The 25956-nt window shown below is 41.1% G+C and overlaps 1 protein-coding gene across 3 annotated transcripts in view; it reads right to left on the bottom strand.

The window, feature by feature from the left end:
* The window catches only part of PCNX2 (pecanex 2), a 291197-nt gene that overhangs the window by 181437 nt on the left and 83804 nt on the right, over nt 1–25956 (bottom strand). For all 3 annotated transcript variants that reach the window (XM_082422950.1, XM_082422951.1, XM_082422952.1), the window contains 2 exons: nt 21049–21159; nt 19692–19783 (listed from right to left, as the gene is read on the bottom strand). In XM_082422950.1, coding sequence (XP_082279076.1) covers nt 19692–19783; nt 21049–21159 — 203 coding nt within the window. The remainder of the gene's footprint in view (nt 1–19691; nt 19784–21048; nt 21160–25956) is intronic.

Genomic DNA, 25956 nt, shown 5'->3' with positions numbered 1-25956 from the left:
TAGTAAAAGTCTACATTCATCCTTCCATACATGTGATTTCTTTGAGCATAACCAATAGCTTCAAGATAAATTGTTAGACATGAATGAACAGCACTGTGGCCGCAGGGACAGGACAGAAGGAATGAATATTTTCTTCAACAATGTAAAAGTGAGGTGACGCCAGAATGGCGTACTTCTTCTTCCAAGAAGAAGCGTGGGGTGAAGGACTGCAAGGAATCCATATTCCAGCTGTGGCTTTGTGTGTTTTCTCCCTCAACCTCCGATCTTCACACAACTCTTTCTTAGAAAGAAACGGGGCTCACCTGAGCTTGGGCAGATTGTAAAAAGGCAGACCACCAGGATCTTCTTAGGCTTACTACTAGAAATACCCTCAAGCTCCAAGTTCTTAACGTTGTTCATTTTTTCAACAGATACAGTTACATAATATATAAAATAGGAGGCAAATTTCTCAGGGAAGCAAGGATAGGAAGGACTATTTGGATATACACGAGTTATTTTTTTGTGTTTAGAATGCCGAAGTTTGCAAAACCATGCTATCTTCAGGAAAGATTATTTTAGATTTGGAAGAGATCTCATAACTGAGCCAACCTCACCCCTTGACCAAATTATTGGTCAAGTAACAAGACAGGGAGAATGGAAAAGACTTACCAAAGGTGGCAAGACCGGCCAAGCCCTGGTTCAGTGCACTGTATCTTACACCTCCCTAAATGCTTGTACACCTCACCATGCACAGTATGTGGACATCTCATGACTTTCCATTCAAAAGGCTTGGTGAAGTGGTTAAGAATCCTCCTGCCAATGCAGGGGACACGGGTTCAATCCCTAGTCCAGGAAGATCCCACACGCTGCAGAGCAACTAAGCCTGTGCACTGCAAGTACTGAGCCTGCGCTCTAGAGCCCGTGAGCCATAACTACTGAGCCCACATGCCACAACTACTGAGCCCATGCGCCCCAACTACTAAGCCCGTGTGCTGCAACTACTGAAGCCTGTGCACCTAGAGCCCGTGCTCTGCAACAAGAGAAGCCACCGCAATGAGAAGCCCGTGCACCACAATGAAGAGTAGCCCCTGCTCGCTGCAACTAGAGAAAGCCCGCATGCAGGCACGAAGACCCAACACAGCCAAAATAAATAAATAAATAAATAATAAATAAATAAAAATTAAAAGGCTTGGGATCACTATAAATTAGAAGTTTCCAGCTTTACAGGCTGTTTCATTCATGTATCATCCCCCACTCAATAGCGCTAGACATCTTTTCAGTTAACTGCCTGGGTTGGGGTTTGTTGTAACACATGGTAGGGTGATAGCCCAGAGGAAGAAGTCATCTGAGAGGAGCTCAGAGGAAGCTCCATGAAGGACTGAGTAAGGAGCTGGATTGTAAAAGTGATTGGGAATGAACTTGGGAAGAGCATATTCCAAGTCACGCAAGGGTAAAATGCTTCGATGTTGCATGACCCTGCATTCAAGCATGGCCTGGATATGCTGCAGGATGGGTACGGCTGGGTGCAGTTCTAAAGGTACCACTGTTAAGCATATAGATATACAGATAAAAGAATGGGAAATAGTTAAGCATGAAGAAAATACACTGAAAGGAAATGACCTTTATGGTTTATCAACCCGTAATTTTCTACACTGGGAAGAGAGGCAGCTGGGCGCCATCGACTCTGAAGATAAAACTAAAGGAAATAAGCTTCAACATCAGCAAGGGAACCTGGATGTAATTTAAGGAAGAACTTCCAGACATTGATGATTCAATAAAGTACAATTAGGAAAACATTAGCATTTCCTTTTCCCAAATTATTTCAAAACACAGATATTTTCCAAGGAGAGGTAAGAAACAAGCTCACCTGAGAAAGAAGGAAGGAAGAGAAACCTGATAAAAGCTTTTCTCCTTACGCTTTCATTGTGTAGGAACATACTACTGTTTTAACATCTCTGCAATTTAACACACACACAACTAAATAAACAAACTGAGAACAAGAAGGAACTCTTCAGAATCATTTTACAGAATTAAGATTTAGGGTGGCGGGGAAACACAGCAAGATAAAATGGCTTTGTCCCTTCTTTCCATTCTTTTCTCCTTAATCTCCCGATCCCTCTCCAGGCTGTTCAGTCCTAAGTCACCCCACCTGCATCCCCCTCCAGAGCTGCCTAAACCTGTCTCCCTGCCCAGGCTCCTCAGGCAGGTGTGCCCTGCACAGGAGGCAATCCTGTAAAAGACCAACAGGGAGAGCCTTCCCTGGTGGCGCAGTAGATAAGAGTCCGCCTACCAACGCAGCAGACACGGGTTCAAGCCCTGGTCCGGGAAGATCCCACATGCCACAGAGCAACTAAGCCCGTGTGCCACAGCTACTGAGCCTGTGCTCTAGAGCCAAGGAGCCACAACCACTGAGCCCGTGAGCCACAACTACTGAGCCCGCATGCCACAACTACTGAGCCCACGTGCCACAACCACTGAGCCCGCAAGCCACAACTACTGAGTCCACATGCCATAACTACTGAGCCCACGTGCCGCAACTACTTAGCCCATGAGCCGCAACTACTGAGCCTGTGTGCCACAACTACTGAGCCTGCACTCTAGAGCCCGCGAGCCACACTACTGAGCCCACATGCCACAACTACTAAGCCCACATGCCACAACTACTGAAGCCCACGAGCCTAGAACTCGCACTCTGCAACAAGAGAAGCCACTGCAATGAGAAGCCTGTGCACTGCAATGAAGAGTAGCCCCCGCTTGCCACAACTAGAGAAAGCCCACGCACAGCAATGAGGACCCAACGCAGCCAAAAATAAATAAAATTAAATATTAAAAAAAAAAGACCAACAGGGAGGTTGATGGGACTTTCTCCAGCCGCAGGAGCACCTAGGAACCAAACTTCTAGCAGGAGTTGAGCTTGCTGAGTCAGAAATACAGTAAAAAGAATGCATTTGAGGATGTTTTTATTTTCATTTTTATTTTGGGATAAAGAAGAAAATGTTGACACTTAAGGAAGAAGAGAACCACTGACCTGAAGAGAGATTCTGAAACGAAATGATCAAATGCACTGGGTGTCTTATCTGAAAGGTTTAGTTCAGTGCTCAGTCTATTTCTGCAAAGAGAAGCAGAAAGGAAGAGAGGAAGTACTGACTGACATTTCTAGTGGATTTTTTAAAAGAACTTTCATATTTTAAGCATCCATGTATTGACATTAGTCTTGAATTTTACTATATACATATAATTTATTTACTCAGACACATATGCACACAAATACATATTTTATTTTTGGAGAGAGATAAGGTTTTAAACAATCTATCACCCACTGATAATGAAGTGTATACCATGTGACAGTGTGCTTAAAATTAACATCCCTAATTGCTTTGAGAGGCGTCTCATGGGTCCCTGAGTTGAGAGTGATATGGATAGATGAGTGCTGGCCTCATAAAACTCCCACAGGTTTTGAAATATTTTTATGAGGTAGAAATAAAACTAATAGTCCTACAATTCTGTGGTAGATTTCATATGCATTTGGGAATTCTTTTGATGAAAATACACAGGGAAGTTCAGCTTTGTATAAAAGTACTTTCTGAAGAGAATTCTAGTTTCAGCATTTTTTTCCTTCAAAATTTTAGACATCTCTATGATGGAATCTACAGGGCAAACTACCTGATGGTTTGGTTATAAAGGGAATGCAAATGGACCAAGTTCTCACTTTGCTATGCTCTTCATATCAGATTCACACACTTTCTTTTAAGGGAAAAGCAATGGATTTTTCTGAACCCATTAAATATCCAGGCATTTCTGAATCCAGGTTTCCATACATCCTAAAATAAGATCTAGATCATATCACCTTCTCTCTGATATAAGTCCTACTTCTAGGACTATTTCGACATGAATCTTATACTTAAGTAAAAGGAGATCTGTGCCCTTGAAGCTCCAGAACTCAGCAAGATCATATGTGTCTCCCAGTCTTGTACTCTGTACTCCGTTCATAGTTCACGGCCATGGGTCACCACGCGGCCAGCCGGCACTTGCAAACGTGCACCGGGCACCCTCGGGGCTCCCCAGCACCCAGTGCTCACCCTGTAGCAGCCCCAGCTGACATTCCTGGTAGATCCTAGACACCCAGAGGGGCAGCCCCATGGCCTATCACTGAGCCTAATTCACAGCAGTCAGTCAGTATGTGTTCAGTAAATAAACGAATGATCAGTATAACAGATAGGATGAATAAGACTTCACTGTCTACTAAAAGCAGGTTTTCCTTACCTCATACTCTTCTTTCATTTTGGTGAAAAAGCAGTATATGCTTATGATTCAAGACTATTTTACTGGGAATTCCCTGGTGGTCCAGTGATTAGGACTCCACGCTTCCACTACAGGGGGCACGGGTTCGATCCCTGGTCGGGGAACTAAGACCCCTCAAGCCGTATGGTGAGGCCAGTGAAATAAAATAAAATAAAATAACTAAAATGCTAGATTAAAAAAAGACTGTTTTACTTTTTGGAATAGGTATTGGGGGAAAATCAGCTCATTCACTAGCAAGAAAGACTGACAGGTACCATCCAAAGCTACCTGACAGGCACCATCTAACATAGATAAATATAGATAAATAAGCACGCACACACACACACACACACACACACACACACACACACACACACACACGAACTTTATGGAAAATGCTGCCATTTACTTTCCGTCTCATACCCTTCTTCTCAGTTATCTGCATTTACTCAATCCAAAGTTTATACAGCATCTTTTATGTAACACTGGACCTTCAGCAGAATATGAAAAGAAGCATATATAAACCATAATCATGACCTTCAGGAGTTCATGATGAAACTGGGGGTGAAGAAAAGTACACACAAAGAACAACAACCATAATAGTACCGATGTATCGAGCAACGGCTTGACTGGCCACTTCACATGCACTGTCACAGTCAGATTATAGCAAACCTTCAAGGCAGGGATCGCTCATTTTAAACATGAGGAAACCGAGGCTTTTACTGTACTAGCTATTGTGGGAGTACCTATTTCCCACAGAACTGATTATATTCAGGATAAATAAGTATTGACATGAACACCAAAAGGACAATATTGCCCATGGACTCTGGAAGGAAGACAAACGTCTGCTGGCATGGCTAGGACAAGCATGGTCCTCCATCTCTACTGGGACCACCACTGCTCGTACTGCAGGCCTGGAATTCTCTTGTCCACCCAGCTTCCCCACTCCAAATTGGACAGCCACTGAATCCTACCAATACTGATTTCACTACGTATCTTGGATTTGACCCTTTCAAACTCTGTGCTTCCTGCCCAAACCCGACTCCAGATCTTAACTTTACTCAGCAATTGCGATTCCATTTTGAACAACTGAGGTACCATTCTTCTTCCTGTTTTCCCCCCAAATCAGTGTCCACTGCCGCCGTCAAAGGCATCCAACTCTAGCTCGGGGATCCTGACAATCCAGTGTTAACTGGGTTTGGAGATCAACTGCACGTGTTTAACTTTCTAGGAAGGGAATGGGACCGAACGTACTCACTGCCCATCCAACATCCATCTGCCCTTCTTCCCCACCAGTCATCGCTTCCTTACTAGCTGCTCAGGCAGCTAAAAGACTTGTAATTCCCATCCCCTTGCAGCTAGAAGTGACATGGTTCTAGCCATAAAATATAATCTGGAGTCTAATCTAATAAAAGTGAATGAAAACTTGGATTTCGTTTTCAGACGTATTACTATTAGCATTATCACCATTATGTTCATCAACATCATCACCGTCAACTAAGAATGCTAATAATAATTTCCACTTGAATTTGTTTTCTACTGCAGTGTAACAAATCCCCACAAACAGTGGCTTAAACAACACAAAGTATGATCTCACAGTGTCCTGCATCAGCCATCTGGGCGTGACCGGCTCCTGTGCTCGGGGTCTCACCCGGCTGAATTCACAGTGTTGCCCAGGGCTGCAGTCTTACCTGAGCCTTGAGTCCTCTTCCAACCTCACTTCTGGCTGGCAGAATTCAGTTTCTTGCAGCTATAGGACTGAATTTTCTTGCTGGCTTTGCTGGGATCTGCTCCAGATCTGAGAGGCCATCCTTATGACGTGTGGTCCTCTCCATAGGCTATTTGCAACACAGCTGTTTACTTCTTCAAGGCCACGGGGACGGTGTCTGCTGTTTCTTCTGTCTCTGACCTCTAGTTCTTCTTTTAAAGGGCCTGTCTGATTAGGTCAGACCCATCCAGATAATCTCTCTTTTGATTGACTTAAAGCTAACTGATTAGGGACCTTAATTACACCTCAAAATCCTTCCACCTTTGCCAGATGATGTAACTTAATTACAAGAGGGACACCCTATCATACTCACGGGTCCTGCCCACACTCAAGGGGCAGAAATTATACAGGGTGGGCACACCAGGGGGCAGGAGTCTTGGGGCAATCTCAGAATCCTGCACACCACACCATTTAATGAAAACCCTTGAGCTAGACACTTTATATATATTATCAATTTAATTTCATTCACTTCTGACAACATTCATATGAACTAGGTATTACTAATCCATTTTACAATTGAAAAAAAAAAACAATGTGAATTAGCCATGTGCCCTTAGGCAAATAACGTCAGCACTCTGGGCTCACATTCACCACTGGAATATAGAAATGCTATTATCTTCCTTATGTATTACATGGAGCTATAATAAAGGGCAAATGAGAAAACACTTGGGAAATTATTCCGAAAATTAAAGTACCATCAATCTGCAAGGTATCTTATATGCCTGCGAACGGTTCTTTTGCCTAGAAAAATATATTTATACTTCAAATGTGCTAGGGAGGATGGCACAGAAGTGAGATTTTTGAAAAGACACAAGATCTGGGATCTGCGATGTGTGATGTTAAGTCACTTAATCGCTCTCTGGACCTCCATTTCCTCATTTTAAGTAATAAAATGAAGGATTTGGGACAGGGGATATGTAAGGTCTATTTCAGAACTAAAACTATTCTAGAACTATGAGTTTGTTTTATATTTATATTAGATTTTAAGACCTGAATGCATGGGAAATGCCATTGTCTTAGCTGCAACCCTGTAGTACCTAGAAGAATATGGGGAAAACTCTCCCATAGCAGTTGTTAACGATGCTTGGGAAACATTAAATTATAATAATTTACCTCAACCTCTGGATGCCCTTGCCATCAATAAAATAGAATCTCTTTATAAGGGATAATAAGAAATAGAAATCATGGTTTATCCAGACATATAGAAAGCCCAGCTAATTAACTACTGAGCCATTTCTCTAGGGAGCAAATATTCTGGTTGTTTCTGTACACCACTTGACAGTGATGTAGTAGTTAAGTAGTTAAGTCAATGAGGGAGTCCATTTACATGCTACTTGCTACCATCCTGGATGAGTCAAAAAGAATATGAAATTAAAAGACGAATAAAATTTCTTCCCCTAATTCATATTCCAGAGAGCAAAATTAAATGCCAGTCCCTCAATCTGCTTCTATCAAGTGAGAATAATAAAAATCAAGGATGTAAATACATATCAAGACCCAGATAGAGAAACACATCTCTGGGAAGGCAGCTGACATGCTGAAATTGTTCACAAGGGCCCATCAATCCATCACGGCGCAGCGGAGATAAAAGGGAAAAAAAAGTCAATTCTAGGAGCGAAAAGTGTAAGCATAAAAGTCATAAACAAAAGCGTCGTTAAACAAGAAGTGGAATCACAGCTCTGGATAAGTATGTTAAGTTGAAGGTGGGTGAGCTTCTCTTTTTTCCTAAGGATGCCCTTGCCAATTTGTTAAACACATTCATTCAATTCACAGCAATTTAATAGGCACTGTTTTTTAAAGTGGAGAGTCTATCTGAGACCTTTAGAAAACTCAGGACTTAAAAATGATAAGGGAGAAATGCAAACTGCTCTATTTTTAACTAAAAGGTGTTTCAAAATATAGATAGAACGTTAAGATTCTCTAACAACGGATCCTACTATTTACCACAAGTGATGCTTGTTCTGTGCTGAGCAAGGAAGTCAGAACCTCTTTGAGATTAAATAAATCTTTCAAAGTACCCCAGTTTCACCTGGTCAAAAGCCTGTTTCAACACATAAGTAAACCCCAGAGCCTCTGAAGTGTTCAGTCCCATCACAGAGTTGGCAGCGCGCTTTCAAAGTGGAATCTATTAACTCTTATCCAACAGTGACTTACGCTGATGGCAGGCCATAAACAGAAAGGAACACAGAAATAAAAGTCTCAGCCCAGGATAGTAAATAGATTTTATCTCTTGGACCAGCTCTGATCAGTTGGTACTGGCTGCCTGTACTACTGTCTGGGCGTCGCGGAGCCCTGCTGACCTCAGTGAGAAAAAATGCTGTGATCAATTAGCAACGTCTGCTATGAGGAGGGAGTCGGACTTGGGGAGGTGAGGGAATGACAGCATCTGTCCCACAGCTAGGTAAAAACCAAACAAACTTCTTCTTGAATACCAGATTCTTCAACAGCTTCCAAAACCCTCTAAGAATTTTGCAAGAAAAAGTCATTTAACAATCCCAGGAGCGTACATTACTTTTTGATAATGAGCCTTCAACACTTGTAAACGGAATTCCCTGGCGGTCCAGTGATTAGGACTTGGCACTTTCACTGCGGGGGGGCCCCAGGTTCGATCCCTGGTCGGGGAACTAAGATCCTGCAAGCCGTGCAGCGTGGCAAAAAAAAAAAAAAACACTTGTCATACGAAATGGGTTTTTCAGAGCATACACCTTCTCCTCTAGGAATTAATCTAAGAAGTCCCATGAGTTGTTCTTTTGTGGAAAGCATCTGAGGATGGAAGAATATTCTGTCTTCCATAGATTCAACCATGATTCTATTATCAATGAATTATTTTTTACTATCAAATGAGGCTTACCTGCCCAAAAGCATGAAGCATGAGACAAAGGTTCATCATAAATGAAAGATTTAGAGTAAACAGTTATGATTTAGCGGTGAGACAGCTGACGGAGAATCTGGAAGTAACGTTTTTGGTCTGACCACTCATGGAGTGACTTGGGACGTCAACTGGGAACTTTTTAACCCCGTGTTTCCATCACAGCAGAGGCCATCAGCTGGTCTATGGCATTCAACACCCTTAGAGCTGATGACCTCTTTTTGCTATAAGTTCCTTTCAGGCAACCAGTATTCTTGTGATGCACATGATACCCAATGCACCAAAAACATACACTTTTAGCCTTGCATGAAAGACTGTCCGTGACTTTGATATATCCTACTCACATATCCAGTCACCCCTCTCCTTCACCATCAGTAGGTTAATATCCTTACCATCTCCTCCATCTGCCGTGATCATTCATTCCTAACTCGGATGAAACTGTTTCACACGCTTGACTGCATAGTCGATGGCAAGGTTCTCAGCCCAACTGCAAAACGTTTGAAGGCTGCACTAAGCAACCACCTCCTCTGATGGCTTTTCTCTTTTCTGATCATCCACAGCACGTCATCAGCTTTGATGAATGTTAAACTCCTGAGGAGAAAAAACTGACTGTTTCTCCTCTCATATCACTATAGTACCTGGCAAAGTCATTTCTTTTTTTCTTTTTTTTAATTAATTTATTCATTTATTTTTGGCTGCGTTGGGTCTTCAGTGCTGTGCACGGGCTTTCTCTAGTTGCGGCGAGCGGGGGCTACTCTTCGTTGCGGTGCATGGGCTTCTCATTGCGGTGGCTTCTCTTGTTGCGGAGCACGGGCTCTAGGCGCGCGGGCTTCAGCAGTTGCGGCACGCGGGCTCAGTAGTTGTGGCACACGGGCTTAGTTGCTCTGCGGCATGTGGGATCTTCCCGGAGCAGGGCTCGAACCTGTGTCCCCTGCATTGGCAGGCGGATTCTTAACCACTGCGCCACCAGGGAAGTCCCTGGCAAAGTCATTTCTAAACAAAGAAATATATGTTGACTACCAGTGAATATGAACTGTTCAGCTACTGCTTCAGTTACAGAGAGCTTACATGTTCCCATTTCCATCAACCAAAGAAAAGAATATTTCCATCACATACCATTTGCTGCTCAAGCTTGCAAAGAAGGATGAAGTATTGAGTCCTGGTCAAAATGGCATTAAGAACACAGGGAACACTTACTATATATAAAATAGATAACGAATAAGGACCTACTGTATAGCACAGGGAATTCTTCTAAGTACTCTGTAATGACCTACATGGGAAAAGCATCTTAAAAAGAGTGGATATATGTACATGTATAACTGATTCACTTTGCTGTACAGCAGAAACTAACACAACATCGTAAATCAACTATACTCCAATAAAAATTTTTTTAAAAAAAAGAACACAGGGAACTAGCTTTCCTCCTCCCATTAAATGTCCAATAAATATTCAAAAAGAAAAAAGCATAAATCTATACTGGGAACTAGAGAAAAAACTTGTGCATAAGCCATCGGCTTTGAGGAATTTATGCTGGATCTTATCTTCCAGATGAGACTAGTCTGAAAGAAGATTTTGACATCTGATACACGACTGAAACGACTGAAATTCCCACTCTCTATTTCAGAGAGAGACAGAAGTGTATTGAGGAAGTAAGCAGGAAAAGATCTCACTAAATCCCTGCTGACATCAACTAAATCAGAGGGGGAAGGGCTGGAGTTAAGGCAGGCCACGGGGTTGGCAGACAACATAATACCTGGACTCAGACATCTGTGGATGGCAGCGTTTGGACCCCTCGGCTGTATTGGAGGCAACAGGTTTTATTTGGTCAGTTCAAGGGTCGGGATATTGGAGCAAAGAGGACGAAGTAAAGACAACCACTGTCCCAGGTATCTCATTCATATCCCTGGGATGAAGATTCCTGATAGAACCACCTAAAAGTCCATGAATAACATATTTTTCCAGGGGAAAGATATATCTGAACTGGTGGTATGTTACTGAAACATTCTTTGTTTCACTTTTTTCTCTTCCTGTATTTTAAACCTGAGGTACCTCTAGAAAGATTTGGTCAGGGAGCCTTAAATTTTTCTGACAGAAGTCAGCTCAGTTTCTGCTTGACTACCAGACAGGGGTCACAAATCAAATGTCCACCTGAGCAGATAGATGATATAAACACATGTAATCATGGGTCGGGTAGAAGAGATGATAGGGTATGATGAGACCTGTGTGTTTGGGGCAGCTGTGACTCACTATTCAGTTTCAGTACGTTGCTACGAAATGGAAAGTTCCTGGTACATGATAATTGCCCAACAAATATTTGTTGTTGTTTTTGTGGTTGTTCTTGTTGTTGTTGAAATAAGAAACTCTAGATACCATACGAGAACACAAAGGAACAATATAAAGAGAAGTAGACCACGAAAACAGCAATGAGAGACATGAACGGCAAACATACACAACAAAAAAAGATTATAAAAAAATTTAAAACAGACCATGTAAACAAAATCAAAAATATCATTATCAAAAAATAAGAGGGAGAAACTTTAACTATTTGTAAGAGCCTTCAATATGAAAAGTGTTCACGGTGTTCCAGAAAACTTAAAGAAAGAGGTCCAAGTCTAGTCTAGTCATCATCTATGGCTTTTTTTTTTTTTTAAGTTTAGATGATAAGAAAGATTTATACAAGAATTCTGGGAAAATTAAAGTTGGTCTCACTCTTGTTCTCCTCAAAACTAAATACTGATGAATGACAGTTCCATGTCAAATGTAAAAATTCACAAGAGTATGGTCACACTCTGACAAGAAAACTACAGGCACCTTACAAAATCTTACCTTCAAAATAACTATAATTAATGTCAAAAGATCAAGGGGTTGGTGGACAGTATTCAAAAACAGATGGGTAATTTCGAAAGAGAGACAAACTATATATAGGAGTCAAACTGAAATGCTAGGAGTAAATTAAAACACATGATATAAGAGATTTTTTTTTCAATTCCTTTGCTGACTTTCCCAGCAGACTAGATACAGCACAGGAAAGAATAAGTGACTTTAAAGAAGGTCAATGAAAATTATTCAAAAGAAAAGCCAAAGGAGAAACAGTGGGAAAAAAGAACATAGCATCTGAAAGACATGGAACACTATTAAAACAGTCTAACATATGCATATAATTGAATGCCCAAGAAGAAAAGAAAAACAGAACAAGGCAGAACACATATTTCAAGAGATAATGGCTGAGGATTTGGAAATATCAATTGAAAAAAAGTTCAAAAACAGCTCAGAGAACCTTAAGTAAAATAAAAATAAACATCATATACTTAGTCACATCACTTTCACATTGGTGAAAACAAAAGATGAAGAGAAAATCTGGAAGGTAGCCACAGAAAAAAGAACATTACTGACAGAGGAACAAACATTAGAATAACGGCAGATCTTGATCAGAAATTATACAATCCAGGAAAATGTGCCAACATATCTACAGTATTGAAAGGGAAAAAAGGAAGCTGTCAACCCAGAATTCTATACCAGTGAACATACCTTCAAAAATGAAGGCAAAAATGAGGAATTTTTCAGACAAAAGCTGCAAGAATTCACTACCAGTAGACTTACACTACAAGTTTTGTTAAAGAAAGTTCTTCAGACAGGAGTATGATACCAAATGGAAAGATGGATCTACACAAAGCAATGTACATTAATGGGAATTGTAAAAAGCAAGGTAAATAAAACAGATACTTTTCTCCTTATATTTTTAAGGCCTTTATAAGATAATTGATTGTTCAATGAGAGTATAAAATAATGTATGTTCCTTCTTAAAAAAAATAAGGACGAAAAGAACTAATTATAACGAAAGTGAGCAAAAAGAAGGAAATAATAAAGATAAGAGCAGAAATCAATGGAAATAAAAAATAAAAACAATAAACTCAAATCTTATTATATAAAAAGTTCAAAAGGATTAATAAGCCCCTAGCCAAACTGATCAGGAAAAAAAAGAGAGGGCACAAATTACCAATGTTAGCAGTAAAAGAGGAGACATCACTACAAACACTATGGACCTTGAAAGTATAATATATATGCCAATAATTAGAAAATGTAGAGAAAATAGACAAATTCCTTGAAGGAAATAACTATTTCAATATTAGATAATCTGAATAACTTGATATTTATTGAATTCATAGTTTAAAACCTTCCCATGAAGAAAATTCCAGGCTCAGATGGCTTCACTTATGAATTCTATCACTTATAAAATATATAATACCGATTCTATATAAACTCTTTTAGAATTTAGAAGGAAATGCCTTCCAACACATTTTATGAGCCCATTACCTTATAACAAAATAAGACAAAGCATTACTAGGAAAGAAAACTAGAGAACTAGAAACCTCATGATCACAGACACAGTATTTCTCAACAGAATATTAGTAAATAAAATTGAGCAAACTATAAAAAAGATAATACATCATGACCAACTGGGGTTCACCTTTCAAATGCAACATTGATTCAACACTTAAAAGTGAACCAATGTAATTCACCCTGTCAACAGACTAAAAAAAGATTGGTATGATCTTCTCAGTAGATGCAGAAAGTTTTGTCTTTTCTAGAATGTCATATAGCTGGAATCTTACAATATGTAGCCTTTTTATATTAGCTCCTTTAACTTAGAAATATTCATTTACGATTCCTCCAAGTCTTTTCATGGCGTGATACTTTATTTGGGGATGTGTGTCTGAGGGGGGCATGTTGAATAGTATTCCATTGTCTGAATGCCCCACAGTTTGTTTATCTGTTCACCTGCTATAGGACATCTTGATTGTTCCCAAGTTTTTGGCAATTATTAAATAAAGCCACTATAAACATTTGTGTGCAGGTTTTTGTGTGAACCTAAGTTTTCAAAGAGGGTCAAGGAGCACAACTGCTGGATTGTATGGTAAGAGTATGTTTACTTTGTAAGAAATTACCAGACTGTTTTCCAAAATGGCTATATCATTTTGCATCCCCACCAGCAATAAGTGAGAGTTCCTGTTGCTCCACATGCCTGTCAGCATTTGTTGTCAGGGTTCTGAACTTTGGCCATTCTAATAGGTGTGTATTAGTATCTTATTGTCATTTTAATTTGCAGTTCCCTAATGGCATATGACGTTGAGCATATTTTCATATGCCTATTTGCCATCTGCACATCTTCATTGGTGAGGTGCCTATTCAGGTTTTTGTCTACTTTTAGTTAAGTGCTTCTTATTGTTGAGTTTTTAAAGTTTTTTGTATATTTTTTGGATAACAGTACTTTATCAGATATGTCTTTTGCAAATATTTTCTCCCCAGGCAGGTCTAGTCACAAGAAAATTCCTCAATTTTTATTTGTCCAAGAAAGTCTACATTTATCTTTCACTTTTGAAAGATAATTTTGCAAGGTACAGAATTCTAGATGTGTGTGTGTGTGTGCGTGTTACTTTCAACACTTTCTATTTTATTCCACTCTTGTCTTGCTTGCATTGTTTCTATCTTACTCAGTTCAGCTTGCCATAAAAAAGTACAATAAATAGACCGGGTGGCTTAAACAACAGACATTTATTTCGCACAGTTCTGAAGGCTGCAAGTCAGAGATTATGTTGCCAGCATGGCCAGGTGCTAGTGAAGGTTCCCTGGCTTGCAGACAGCTGCATTTCCTCTGTGTCTTCACAGAGAGACTTCTGGTGTCTCTTCTCTTCTTATAAGGGCACTAATCCCATCATGAGGATCCCACCCTCATCACCTCATCTAAACCTATTTTCCAAAGGCCCCATCTCCAAATATCATCATATTGGAGGTTAGGGTTTTCAATATAGGAATTTTGGGGAGACACAGTTCAGTCTATAGCAGTTCCTGAGGAGAAGTCAGATGCAATTCTTACCTTTCTCCTCTATAGGCAAGGTGTTCTTATCCTCTGGTATCTTTCAAGATTTTTTTCTTTATCTTTGATTTTTAGCAACTGGAATATAATATGCATGGCTGTAGTTTTTTGGCATTTATCATGCTTGGTGTTCTCTGAGATTCCTGGATATGTGATTTGGTGTCTGATATTAATTTGGGGAAATTCTCAGTCATATTCTGTACCATTCTTTCTTCTCCTCTGGTATTCCCATTACACGTTATACCTTTTATAGTTGTTCCACAGTTCTTGCATATTCTGGAGGTTTTTTCAGTTTTTTTTCACGCTGATTTTCCATTTTGGAAGTTTCTATTGACCTATCCTTAAGCTCAGAAATTCTTTCCTCAGCCATATACAGCCTGCTTATAAGCCCTTCGAGGGCATTCTTCATTTCTGTTACAGTGTTTTCGATCGCCAGCATTTCCTCTTGATTCTTTCTTGGAATTTCCACCTCTCTGCTTGCATTGCACATCTGCTCTTGCCTGCTGTGCACTTTATCCATTAGAGCCCTTAGCATGCTAATCATAGCTGTTCTGAATTCCCAGTCTGATAACTCCAATATCCTGCCATACCTAGGTCTGGTTCTGATGCTCGTTATTTCTCTTCAAACTGTGTTTTTTGCTTTTTAGTATGCCTTGTAATTTTTTCCTTGGTAGCCAGACATGACCTAACAGGTAAAAGGAACTATGGTAAACAGACCTTTAGTGATGCGGTATTAACGTGTGAAGGAAGAGGTATTCTACAGTCCTGGGATTAGTTCTCTGTCTTTTGGTGACCCTGTGTCTCTGGACTGTGAACTTCACAAGTGCTTCTGAGTCCCACCCCCACCTTAGGTGGAACAGAATGACTTGAAAGGACTAGGCTGGAGCTGGGTATTTCCCTTCCCTCACATGGAAGGCTGGAGCCAAACTGGAGTTTGGTATTTCCCCTCCTCCAGGTAAGTTAGGCTCTGAAAAAAATCTCAATAGTTTAGGCTCCAGTAAAATCTTGAGGCAGGCTTCGTTAAGAAGAACAGAATGCTCTGGTATATTTCAAAATGGTTACTCTCCCCTCTACCTGCGGAAGGCAGGAAGGGGTTTTTCTCCAACATTCACTGTTGACAACCTGGTTGAGCTAGTGGGGGTGAAACTCACAAAAGTGTGGGGCTCCCTGATGACTGGATTCACCTGGAGTTATTAACCCTCAGACTTGTCTACACTTAGGCGCCAGCAATCTGTCAATCACTGTTCAGGTTTTCCTACCCCTGGTACTGGTTCCCATAGAGGTTTCTGCTCCTGGGTTCCTGTTCCTCTGTATTTACCTGTCTGTCTCTCCAGTTTTGGAAGCAGGAATTTGCCCTGCAGCCTCCCTTCTCTGATGGATCTAAGAAGAGCTTTCTGTTTTTTTCAGTTTGGTCAGCTTTTCACTTATTCTTAGGATGGTGTAATAACTCCCAAACTCCTTACATGTTGGACCATAAACCAGTAGCCAGTAACTGATCTTTTACAATGTTTCCAAGGTAATTCAATGGGGAAAGGTTAGTCTTTTCAACAACTGTGCTAGTGAATCTCAATCTTTACCTCATCTCATACACACGAATCAACTCAAAATGGATCATAGATCTAAACGTAAGAGCTACAACTACAAAACTTTTAGGAAAAAAATATTTGTAACCTTGCGTTAGGTAAATATTTTTAGATAGAACATAAAAAGTACAAACCGTAAAATGAATAACTTATAAATTTAACTTCACTATAATTTAAAACTTCTGTTCTTTGAAATGTAACGTCAATGAAATGGAAATACAAGCCATGAACTAGAAAAAAATATATGAGCAATATATATTTGATCGAGAACTTATATCCAGAATATGTAAAACACTCCTATCTTAATAATAAAAGCATACGATACAATTTTAAAATGAGTAAAAGATTTTAACAGATTTTTCATCAATGATCTTTCACAAATGGCAAGCAAGCGTATGAAAACATACTCGACAACAATCATTATTAGAGAAATATGAATTAAAACCGTAGTTAGATACTAGCACACGCTGGAATGGCTACTACTTTTAAAAACTGACAACATTAAGTGCTAGAAAGAATGTGGAACACTTGGAAATCTCAAAGATTATAGGGGGAATGGAAACCAGTACTGACACTATGGACAACAGTTTGGCAGTTTCTTATAAAGTTATATGCATATATATATATTATTCATAATTTTCAATAACTGGAAATAACCACAGAAATGCTACTCAGCAATAAAAAAGAAACAAACTACTGACACACTGTTGGATCTCAGAAGCATCGCACTAATTGAAAGAAGTGCTCCAAAAGCTACATACTGCATAATTCCATTTATGTGAAGTTCTAGAAAAAGCGAACTACAATGACAGAGAGCAGATCAGTGGCTGCAGGAACCTGCGCCTGGGGAGGGGAATGAAGAAAAATGTGGTGGTGGTAGAATTGTTCTACATCATGACTGTGATGGTGACACGTTCATCAAAATTCATCTAATTGCACATTTAAAACTAGTGCATTTTATTGTATAAAGTTGATTTTTAAAACATATAAGCATAAAAATCAGATGAGTGGTGGTCAAAGGTTGGCATAGGGAGAAGAGACAGACCACAAAGGGATACAATAGGACCTGTGAGTTGGTAATATTCTATAACTTGATCGTGGCATTGGTTCCATGACTATATACATTTATCAAAACTTACCAAATTATATATATTAAAAACTTGAATTTTGCAGCATACAAATTATATCTCAATGAACCAGACTTTCAAATAATTAATAAAAAATAAATATATAAACAAAAAGAGACTGGAACACAACAGAGCAAATTATAAAGGGTCCTGTAAGGGAAAAGTTTGTGCCCCAAAATTTTATGGGCAGTCATTTTAACAAAGGGCAGGTGAAAGAGGTTTTCAGAAAATACCTAAGGAGTTTTCCTGAATGAAATACCTGGGGTCTTGTGACAGAATAAAGGAATGTATTTCAAAAGGAAAGAACGCAGAAACACTGATTAATTATATAATTGTTGTTCTACATGACAGTATAAATGTGGTAACAAACAGAGCCACCAGAAGCATGTACATTACCGTTGTGTACTAGAAAAAAGATCCTTCTCCTCTCTCTTTTTTTAGTGTAAAAAAAGAATATCCACATGAAGAGGATGGAAGGAGTGAGGGAGGGAATTATGCCATTGATTACCCCAGAGAAATTCAACTGTGATGCATCAGAAGATAATATTGTTGAATTCCTCTCTTCCACAAAGGGGAATAAACAATTATCTTTCTGCCACTGACATTGATGAGTTTAATAGGATTTTAAGCTAATCTTTTAAAAAGTTAATTAATAAATGTCATATAATATATATTTAAAACCCTTTGGAACATATATTATTTACTTTTTTACATTTAATTTTTATTTTATCAAAGAGGTACTTGTGGTGTAACACGTTAAAGGCAGGGTGTCCATGAAGTCAAGAAATATGTATACTATAAATTAATTACTTTTTTACTGATTGAAGATGCCCCTGAACACGTTATATGTGCTTTTGTTTTCAGACTTCATGGCCCTTCTGCAGTTCTGCGTGCCTAGATGAACAGCAGTGGTCCTCTGCCCACACCATTCATCTCCTTGCTCCAACTCCTGCTTCCCAAAGGCAGGGACTTTCACCTGTTTCATCATCTCTTTACTTCCATATTTCCAGATAACATGCTTGTTTTGTTACTTCTTGATTTTTTTTCAACTTCAGATATTATTTGCTGACTTTCTAATGTGGAAGACAAGATTAAGACCTCCCCAAGACTTGTGACGATGGATGACTTTGTTTTTTGCTTCTTGTGTTCTTTGATTTCCTATTATGCACATGCTAACTTTAAGAAATAAATGTTATTTTAAAAACCTTAAAAAAAAAAAAAAAAAAGACCTCCGCAAGAGGCAGGGCAGGAATAAAGACGCAGACGTAGAGAATGGACTTGAGGACACGGGGAGGGGGAAGGGTAAGCTGGGACGAAGTGAGAGAGTAGCACTGACATATATACACTACCAAATGTAAAATAGATAGCTAGTGGGAAGCAGCTGCATAGCACAGGGAGATCAGCTCAGTGCTTTGTGACCACCTAGAGGGGTGGGATAGGGAGGGTGGGAGGGAGACGCAAGAGGGAGGGGATATGGGGATATATGTATACATATAGCTGATTCACTTTGTTATAAAGCAGAAACTAACACACCATTGTACAGCAATTATACTCCAATAAAAATGTTAAAAAAAAAAAAAAGACCTCCCCAAGAGGGGCACACGCATGCACACAAACACACACACACACATTCACCTCCCCCATTCTGCCATTACCGTTATAACTCTTATTCAGATTGCCACAGATACAAAATATTATTCACAGCTCAGCTACGCATGCACCATTTGCTTTTCTGATACCTCTTGCTGTTTTCCTGAAGTTAATGCTTATCTTGTTTTTTCATCATCGTAGGTTTCCCTTGCTGCCAGGCTGGGTTTTAACTTTCTCCATCTGGATAAATCTATGGTCCATCTGTTTTCTGGATTCTAAAATTTTTTACTGTCATAGCCATGCCTGTTCTCTGTCCATAAAGCTTGATGCAACTGTATCCCTTTACCATGTTAAGCAGAAGCCCCGCCCAGTGTCAGTAACTGACCAAGCCAGGCAGACACCTGGAGGGGGCAGGGGGGCAGACTAGGTGGGCTTTGTGCTCCGTGGCTAATCGGGTATCTCAATGCATCTTCCAAACCACTGAGGCTTCATCCGCCAGGCCCTCTTATTCCTAATGTGCTCAGATCCCATTTCTCTTGAAATTGGAGGAGACATTTGTTTACTTAAAATACAGTTAATTCAGTGGATGTGAGAGGAAGGCCCTGGGCCTCATACCTACCTTCACGGCGCTGAAGCAGAACACGTGCAGCACAGCTGCGGCGGAAGCACTCCGGGCCACGCTGTAAACGGCCGACAGCATCCCTGAAACAGCTGGAACACAAACGTCAAGAGCTCCCTTCTAGATTGGCAAGTCTCACGGTCAGTAAATGTTGCAAGACATGAAGTTTGTATGTAAATCAACTTATACTCCAATAAAAATTTTTTAAAAAAGAAGAAGAAATGAAGTTTGTAGCTTTCAAATGCAAAATGCCTGTGAAAGGGGCAAAAAATCAATCTACGGGGCAGTCAAAAAGCCCTGGGTGACTCTTAGTACAAGAAAGACACTGACCGTTAACTAACAACTCAGGAGGACCACAGATAGAAAGAACTTTTGATAACATTCCTGGAAGGCTGTGTGAACCAGTCAGTGTGGAGGTGGGGAGACCTTGTTGCTTACAGTTGGAAGCTGCTGGCCCAGGAAAGATCAGGGACGGCGATTTCAACAGAAGAAAGGAGAGAGATGCAGATGGAGATTGGGATGGAGATAAAGATGGGGATGGAGACGGAGATGGGGATGGGGATGGAGAAAGAGATGGAGACAGAGATAAGGACAGAGGGAGATGGATGATAGATAGATAGATAAAAAGAACAAGAAAGCGCTCCTGTGTGTGTGAGTGTGTGTGTGTCTGTGTGTGTACAAGGAGGTGGCAGCAGTAATTAATTGCCCTCTACGCTCTTGTGCTTTATGTACAGATTTCATGGAATCTTTACAGCAACGCTATGAGATCAGCATGTTAGTCTCCATTTAGAAAAGAGTAAACTTTAAAGGTAAGCAATCTGGGTAAAGTCTCCAAGTAAGCATTAGATGAAGCTTTATCCACCTTGGTTGGAATCTAAAGTACACACCAAATGAAAGGACATAGGTCACCTGTCTGTACAGGCCCGCACACCACACACACTCACAATGTCACACACACTCACAACGTCACACGCACACGCCCCCAGACTAACTCAGACATGTACATGCTCAAATACACACGGCGCACACACTCGCCTCCACTCACGCACATTCACACACAGTCACACATACAGCTTTTCCAAAGAATAGTAAGAAGAGCCTTAAACCTAGTGCAAAGCTCATGGAATTCTACGCTTCCCTGTTTTCCGCTTGTGTCAAGCTGGGTGGACCACTTTCAATTTGGGTGAATGAATCTAGAAGGGCCCACCATCAACCTGACCGACCGGAGCTGAAGTCCTTTAAAGGCTCAGGACAAAGAACACCTAACTGTCCAGATCTCATTCCATGCCTGAGGCTATTTAGCCCTTATCTGAACTTCAGACTTTTTTACAGGACAAACAGAATGAACAAGACTTACCAGAACCTCCAAAAAACAGCATGTCAATTTGCTCCAAAAGATAGATGCAGAAAGTGTTGATCTGCGGGAAGAGCCCAAGGAGGGAGATTGCAGGGAAGCAATATAGAAATACTGGAAGTGAACAGACAAAATTGACGGTAAGCGCGCGGGAAAGGTGGCCGAGGTTCCCGCTGCAGTCCCACCTCCCTCCCCCCTTTCAGCCCAGCCCACCCCGCCCAGGTCCTGGAGGTAATACGGCCTCGTCTCCCCTACCCACTGGAGGAGGCTGGAGGTGGAGCCAGACAGGCCCATGGAAATAATAAAGGTGCTGCTTTTGAGGAAGAGGCGGGCCTGGGACTGAGCAGACACATGGGGATGGTGGGCAGAGAGTAGATCGGCCTTCAGCTTGCAATGACAGACTTGGACTTAGGGGAAATGAGATGGGAAAAGAGGACCAGGAAAATTAGAGGATCGTGCAAAACCCAAGCACAGTTGTTAAGAGGGTCTCTTCCTGCAAGGCTCCTTGCTTTGTGCTTCTGTCACCTCCAGGGCTTGAGTTGCTGCGTCTGTTCTGTTCTAAATACCCGGTGGAGACTCAGGTTTCAGTCAGAACCTCAGACCCACAGAGCAGCAAGGGAGAGTGGTGATGAACTAAGAAGCTCCACAGCCATGACGGTGCGACACTGAAGGGCCTGCTTCTCAGGTGGCGCAGGTCACCTGGGAGATGAAAGGGACCCTGCCTGAGGAGAGGAAGACTGCCAGCCTCCCAAACCGTAACAGTGCAACTGGATGAAACACCCATACGTTATAATTCAATGTCTCACAGAGATCATTTGTTCAGGGAAACAACACACAGTTGAGCTGCATTTTACAGCAACTTCCCCATCATTCTCTCTTTCTCGAGCCTATTTGAGTTGGGTTTCAGAGAAACACAGAAACCCCCATTAGTGGTGCCATAGTACATCTGTCTACCTTTCTGTCTCAGTCTATTGGGTGGAAAGTCAATGAAGTTTGATACTGGTAAACCCTAATAAAACTAAGGAAATTTGATTTGAAATCTAAGACACCTAAACATGGAACTACGTCCAAACCCCATGTATAAACTGCGGTGAAAAGTGCAGGTAGGGAGGATGGGGACCGCGTCTCAGCTATTTCTGAAAAACTGGAAATGCAGACTTTCCACAGTGAAACTGTAGCGATGAGAGTATTGATGTGTCCCATTCTCTGGCTAATCGTGGGTTAACCCCGCTACAATAAAAAGGGGCAAACCCAACTACAACAATACCAAGAAACTGTTCCAACAATGTGGGGAAATAAAATTTTATGTAATGAACATGGCTATGACAAACGGGCCTTTGTTTGGGATTGGAGCCATATTTTGACACACATGGTGATTTTGTTATAATGTCTGTGGCAAGATTTTAACTATATGGTGAAAACCCAGAGCATCTGTGAGTAATACGTTTCTCAATCAAAGTCGGCAATAACAAGGGGGGGTCGGGGGAAGGAATGGGAGCTTAGGATTAGCAGAGGCAAACTATTACATATAGGATGGATAAACAACAAGGTCCTACTGTATAGCACAGGGAACTATACTCAGTATTCTGTGACAAACCATATTGGAAAAGAATATGAAAAAGAGTATACTGATATATCTATGTTTAACTGAGTCACTTTGCTGTACAGAAGAAATTAACACTGTAAATCAACTGTACTTCAATAAAGTTTAAAAAAAAAACAAAGTCAGCAATAAGACACAAGTATGGATCTGCTAGTCATAACTATATAACAATTTCTTTTTTCAGTTTTTATATGAAAGGAAAGATATAAGAAATAAACAGACACTTAATAGCAGGACATATAGTTTTGAGCATAAACATTTTAATTCATATGATTTTAAGCAAACTGACTAGTTCTTTTCTTAAGTTTGGGACTCAAAACCCAGCAATGAAGATTAGATGGTACGCTGCATTCTTCATGGGCATTAGTCCACATTCTCAAGTGTTGTGTGCAGTGAAAACTATACCAAAAACGAAGAACTACAGGGAAAAGTATGGGTGTGAAATAATATAATAATGGTAGACAAATACTGGAAACTGTGCAGCAAAACGTGGGTAAAGAAGTATTCTCTATAAGAAATACATTAGGCAATAAAACCCAAACTAATAAAGTGCAAAGAACTGGAACACGATGAATGATGCTGGGGGAAAATAAAATGGTACGAGACACGAGGAAGTCGTAACTGAAGATTCTCTGGCTGTGCCTGCAGAGCAGGAGCTAGATGACACAGCACAGGACGGACAGCAGTTGACGGGGAGCCCAGGGTCTAGGTCTTCCCCAGGATGAAGTACAGAGGAAACCTCCCGTCTTTAGAGTCAGAGCCATGCAGGTGGAACCAGAAGAAGGTGGAGGTCACGTGAATGTCAGGGTGCAGCGCACGTGAATGAAGAAGCATCAGGAGGATGGCTAGAAAATTCCACTTGAAGTTGCCGAAATGATTTTGTCCTTTTTTCCATAAGTAAACAATCAAAAAGTCCCTGTGGTTGTTGGCAACTGTCCCTGTGCACAAAGACTCTTCTTCTCAGCGTCCTGCTGAGAGCGCCTGTAATTTTCCCTCACATCTTCCCTACTCTTCATGTTGCCTAATAATTACCATAAATGCAGAAACTTCTGGTACAGTTCCACTTCTTTCCAAGCACAATGCATAAATAAAAATACTGGAACTTGCTTCTTTCTTCCGTTATGTGAATAGTAATATTCATTACTATATTTGCAGGTTGGGGCTTGGGGGAGGTAAGCAGAATTAAAATAACATGGAAGTAAAACCAAGACTGTGAACTTGGTATGACTGTATACGTTGTGTGTCTCCTACATGCCGTATCTGTGTATTAGCATGCCATGCTGACATGGATTCCTGGGGCCAAGAGACAAGTCTTTACACAGACATGGAAATGTGAGTCTCGGAGTGCAGATGAGGGTGGATCCATCTCAGTCGCTGGTTACAAAACCTCCACCATCTCCAAGGGTTACCTCCTTGAAGCTGCGTTAGTGTAGGTAAGGGATTATGGTCCTAAAGACTAAAATAAAACATCAAACTCTCACATCTGAGAAAGGACCATAGAGGCCATCTGATAAAGAACCCATCCAGTGCGTGGAACCCTTCTACAAGTGACGGCTGTCTCATCTTGCCTGAGTTCTTCCCACGTCAGGGAACTTCTCTCATCGCTAGGCAACCCACGGCCCTACTGGACAGCTCTAAACCAAACCACAACACCAGGCTTCCAGTGAGCCGAAATCCACCTACTAGCCACTGGGACTAGTTACTACAGCTACACCGACAGAGAACAACAGAGAATAAAATCCCTCCCACTTCGACCTGGCAGCCTTTTAACCACCTACAGCCATCACGTGTGCCTCTAGGACTCAAGCATTTCTTCTGTAGGCTGGACGCCCCCATTCCCTTGCCCCATCTGCTGACCCAGTGTAGCTCATGTGGCCACATTCCTCAGGGCATGCTCTAGCTTTGTTACTGCTCCTCTGGAAATACGGTTCTAAGAACCGAAGACCTCTCGGTTTTCACATCCAAAGGATGATTACAAAGCCAGTCTCGCTCATAGGCTTTTGCTGAAGTTACCCAAATGGAAAATAATAAAAAATTTCAGCCCAGAGGTCAGCAAAGGAAATGAGCACTGACTAAGAAGGCCCTTCACCTTCCTCCTGGAGGGAAAAAAAAAATTTTTTTTTCCTTATAATGAAAGAGAAGTGATATTCTGAACATATATGAAAGATCATAAAAGGAAAATAAATTATGTAAGAATATCACCCTGAGTGTTTCTATTTCCTTAATTCACCCCTCAGCCTACAAAAGCAACTAGTCCCACCATTGACTTTGTCTTTCTTCTTGTGCCAATTTTATCCCCCAGATTCCTTGTCTCTTGTCACTGTGCTTTCTCCTCCTTCTATTGTTCTGTTATCTGATGTTCTCTTCTTGGATGACATATGACAAAGAGCTTCTCCATCCTTCCCACCTGCTCAGTGGCCACTGGGCTCATCTCCTACCCCTGGTTCGCATTCAACCCCTTCCTCCCTGGGAGCAGAATAAGGCAGCAGACACCAGATCTTCCTGTCTCCCTTGCCCCTCCTCTTCCTCTGGCGCCTCTCTCCATTGTGGCACGTTGGTGGTCTGAGCAGAAACCAAGAGTGGCAGTGGGGAACAGAGATTATCACCCATAAGGCACAACTCCAGCCGCTATTCCACATGCCCCAGCACCAGTCAGAGGAGGACCACTTCCTCCGCGTGACAGGCACAAGAGCATCTTCAGACACATGATGGTAAACAACCTCACATGTACTCAGTTCCTGTTTCTCTCTTGTCCTGGTCCTAATGATGGCTTTGACAATCTCCTCTTGAGTAAAATTTCTGGCTGGCAAGTAACAGATCCAGGGGGTGGTGTCTTTGGTAACTGTCCTTTATCAACTCATCTGGTCAATGGGATCAGATAATCACAAGTTAGCAGGTGTGGAAACCTCTGGATGTCATCACAAGAATTCTCAGAGCTTTGTCAGTCAAGTTTTCGGAGCTGTGGGCCCACAGTGGGGCAGCCTCTTTGCATAATAAAGATAATAATAGCTAATACCTGGTTAAAGGCACGTTTCTATGTGTTTAAATATACCAACTCATCTAAAATTTGCAACAATCTCCGTGGTGTGTACTATTTTTGTCCCCATATCACAGTTGAATTTTGCTCAAGGTCACACAACTAGTAAAGAAGCAGAGCTGGAATTCAAACAGCCAGCCATCTAGCTCCGAAGCTAGGGCTCTACACCATTATATTATGAAGGTCACTTGTGTAAATGGAGCATTTTACATCAAACACTGCCTAGACCTTAAGGCAAGTAAAGTGCACCAGTGGAAGGCTGGGTGACGGC

Source organism: Balaenoptera physalus (genome assembly GCF_965194825.1).
Source record: "Balaenoptera physalus genome assembly, chromosome: 14".
In the NCBI taxonomy this organism is placed as follows: domain Eukaryota; kingdom Metazoa; phylum Chordata; class Mammalia; order Artiodactyla; family Balaenopteridae; genus Balaenoptera; species Balaenoptera physalus.
Note: the sequence above shows the minus strand (reverse complement) of the source record. Positions and strands in the feature narration are given on the sequence as shown.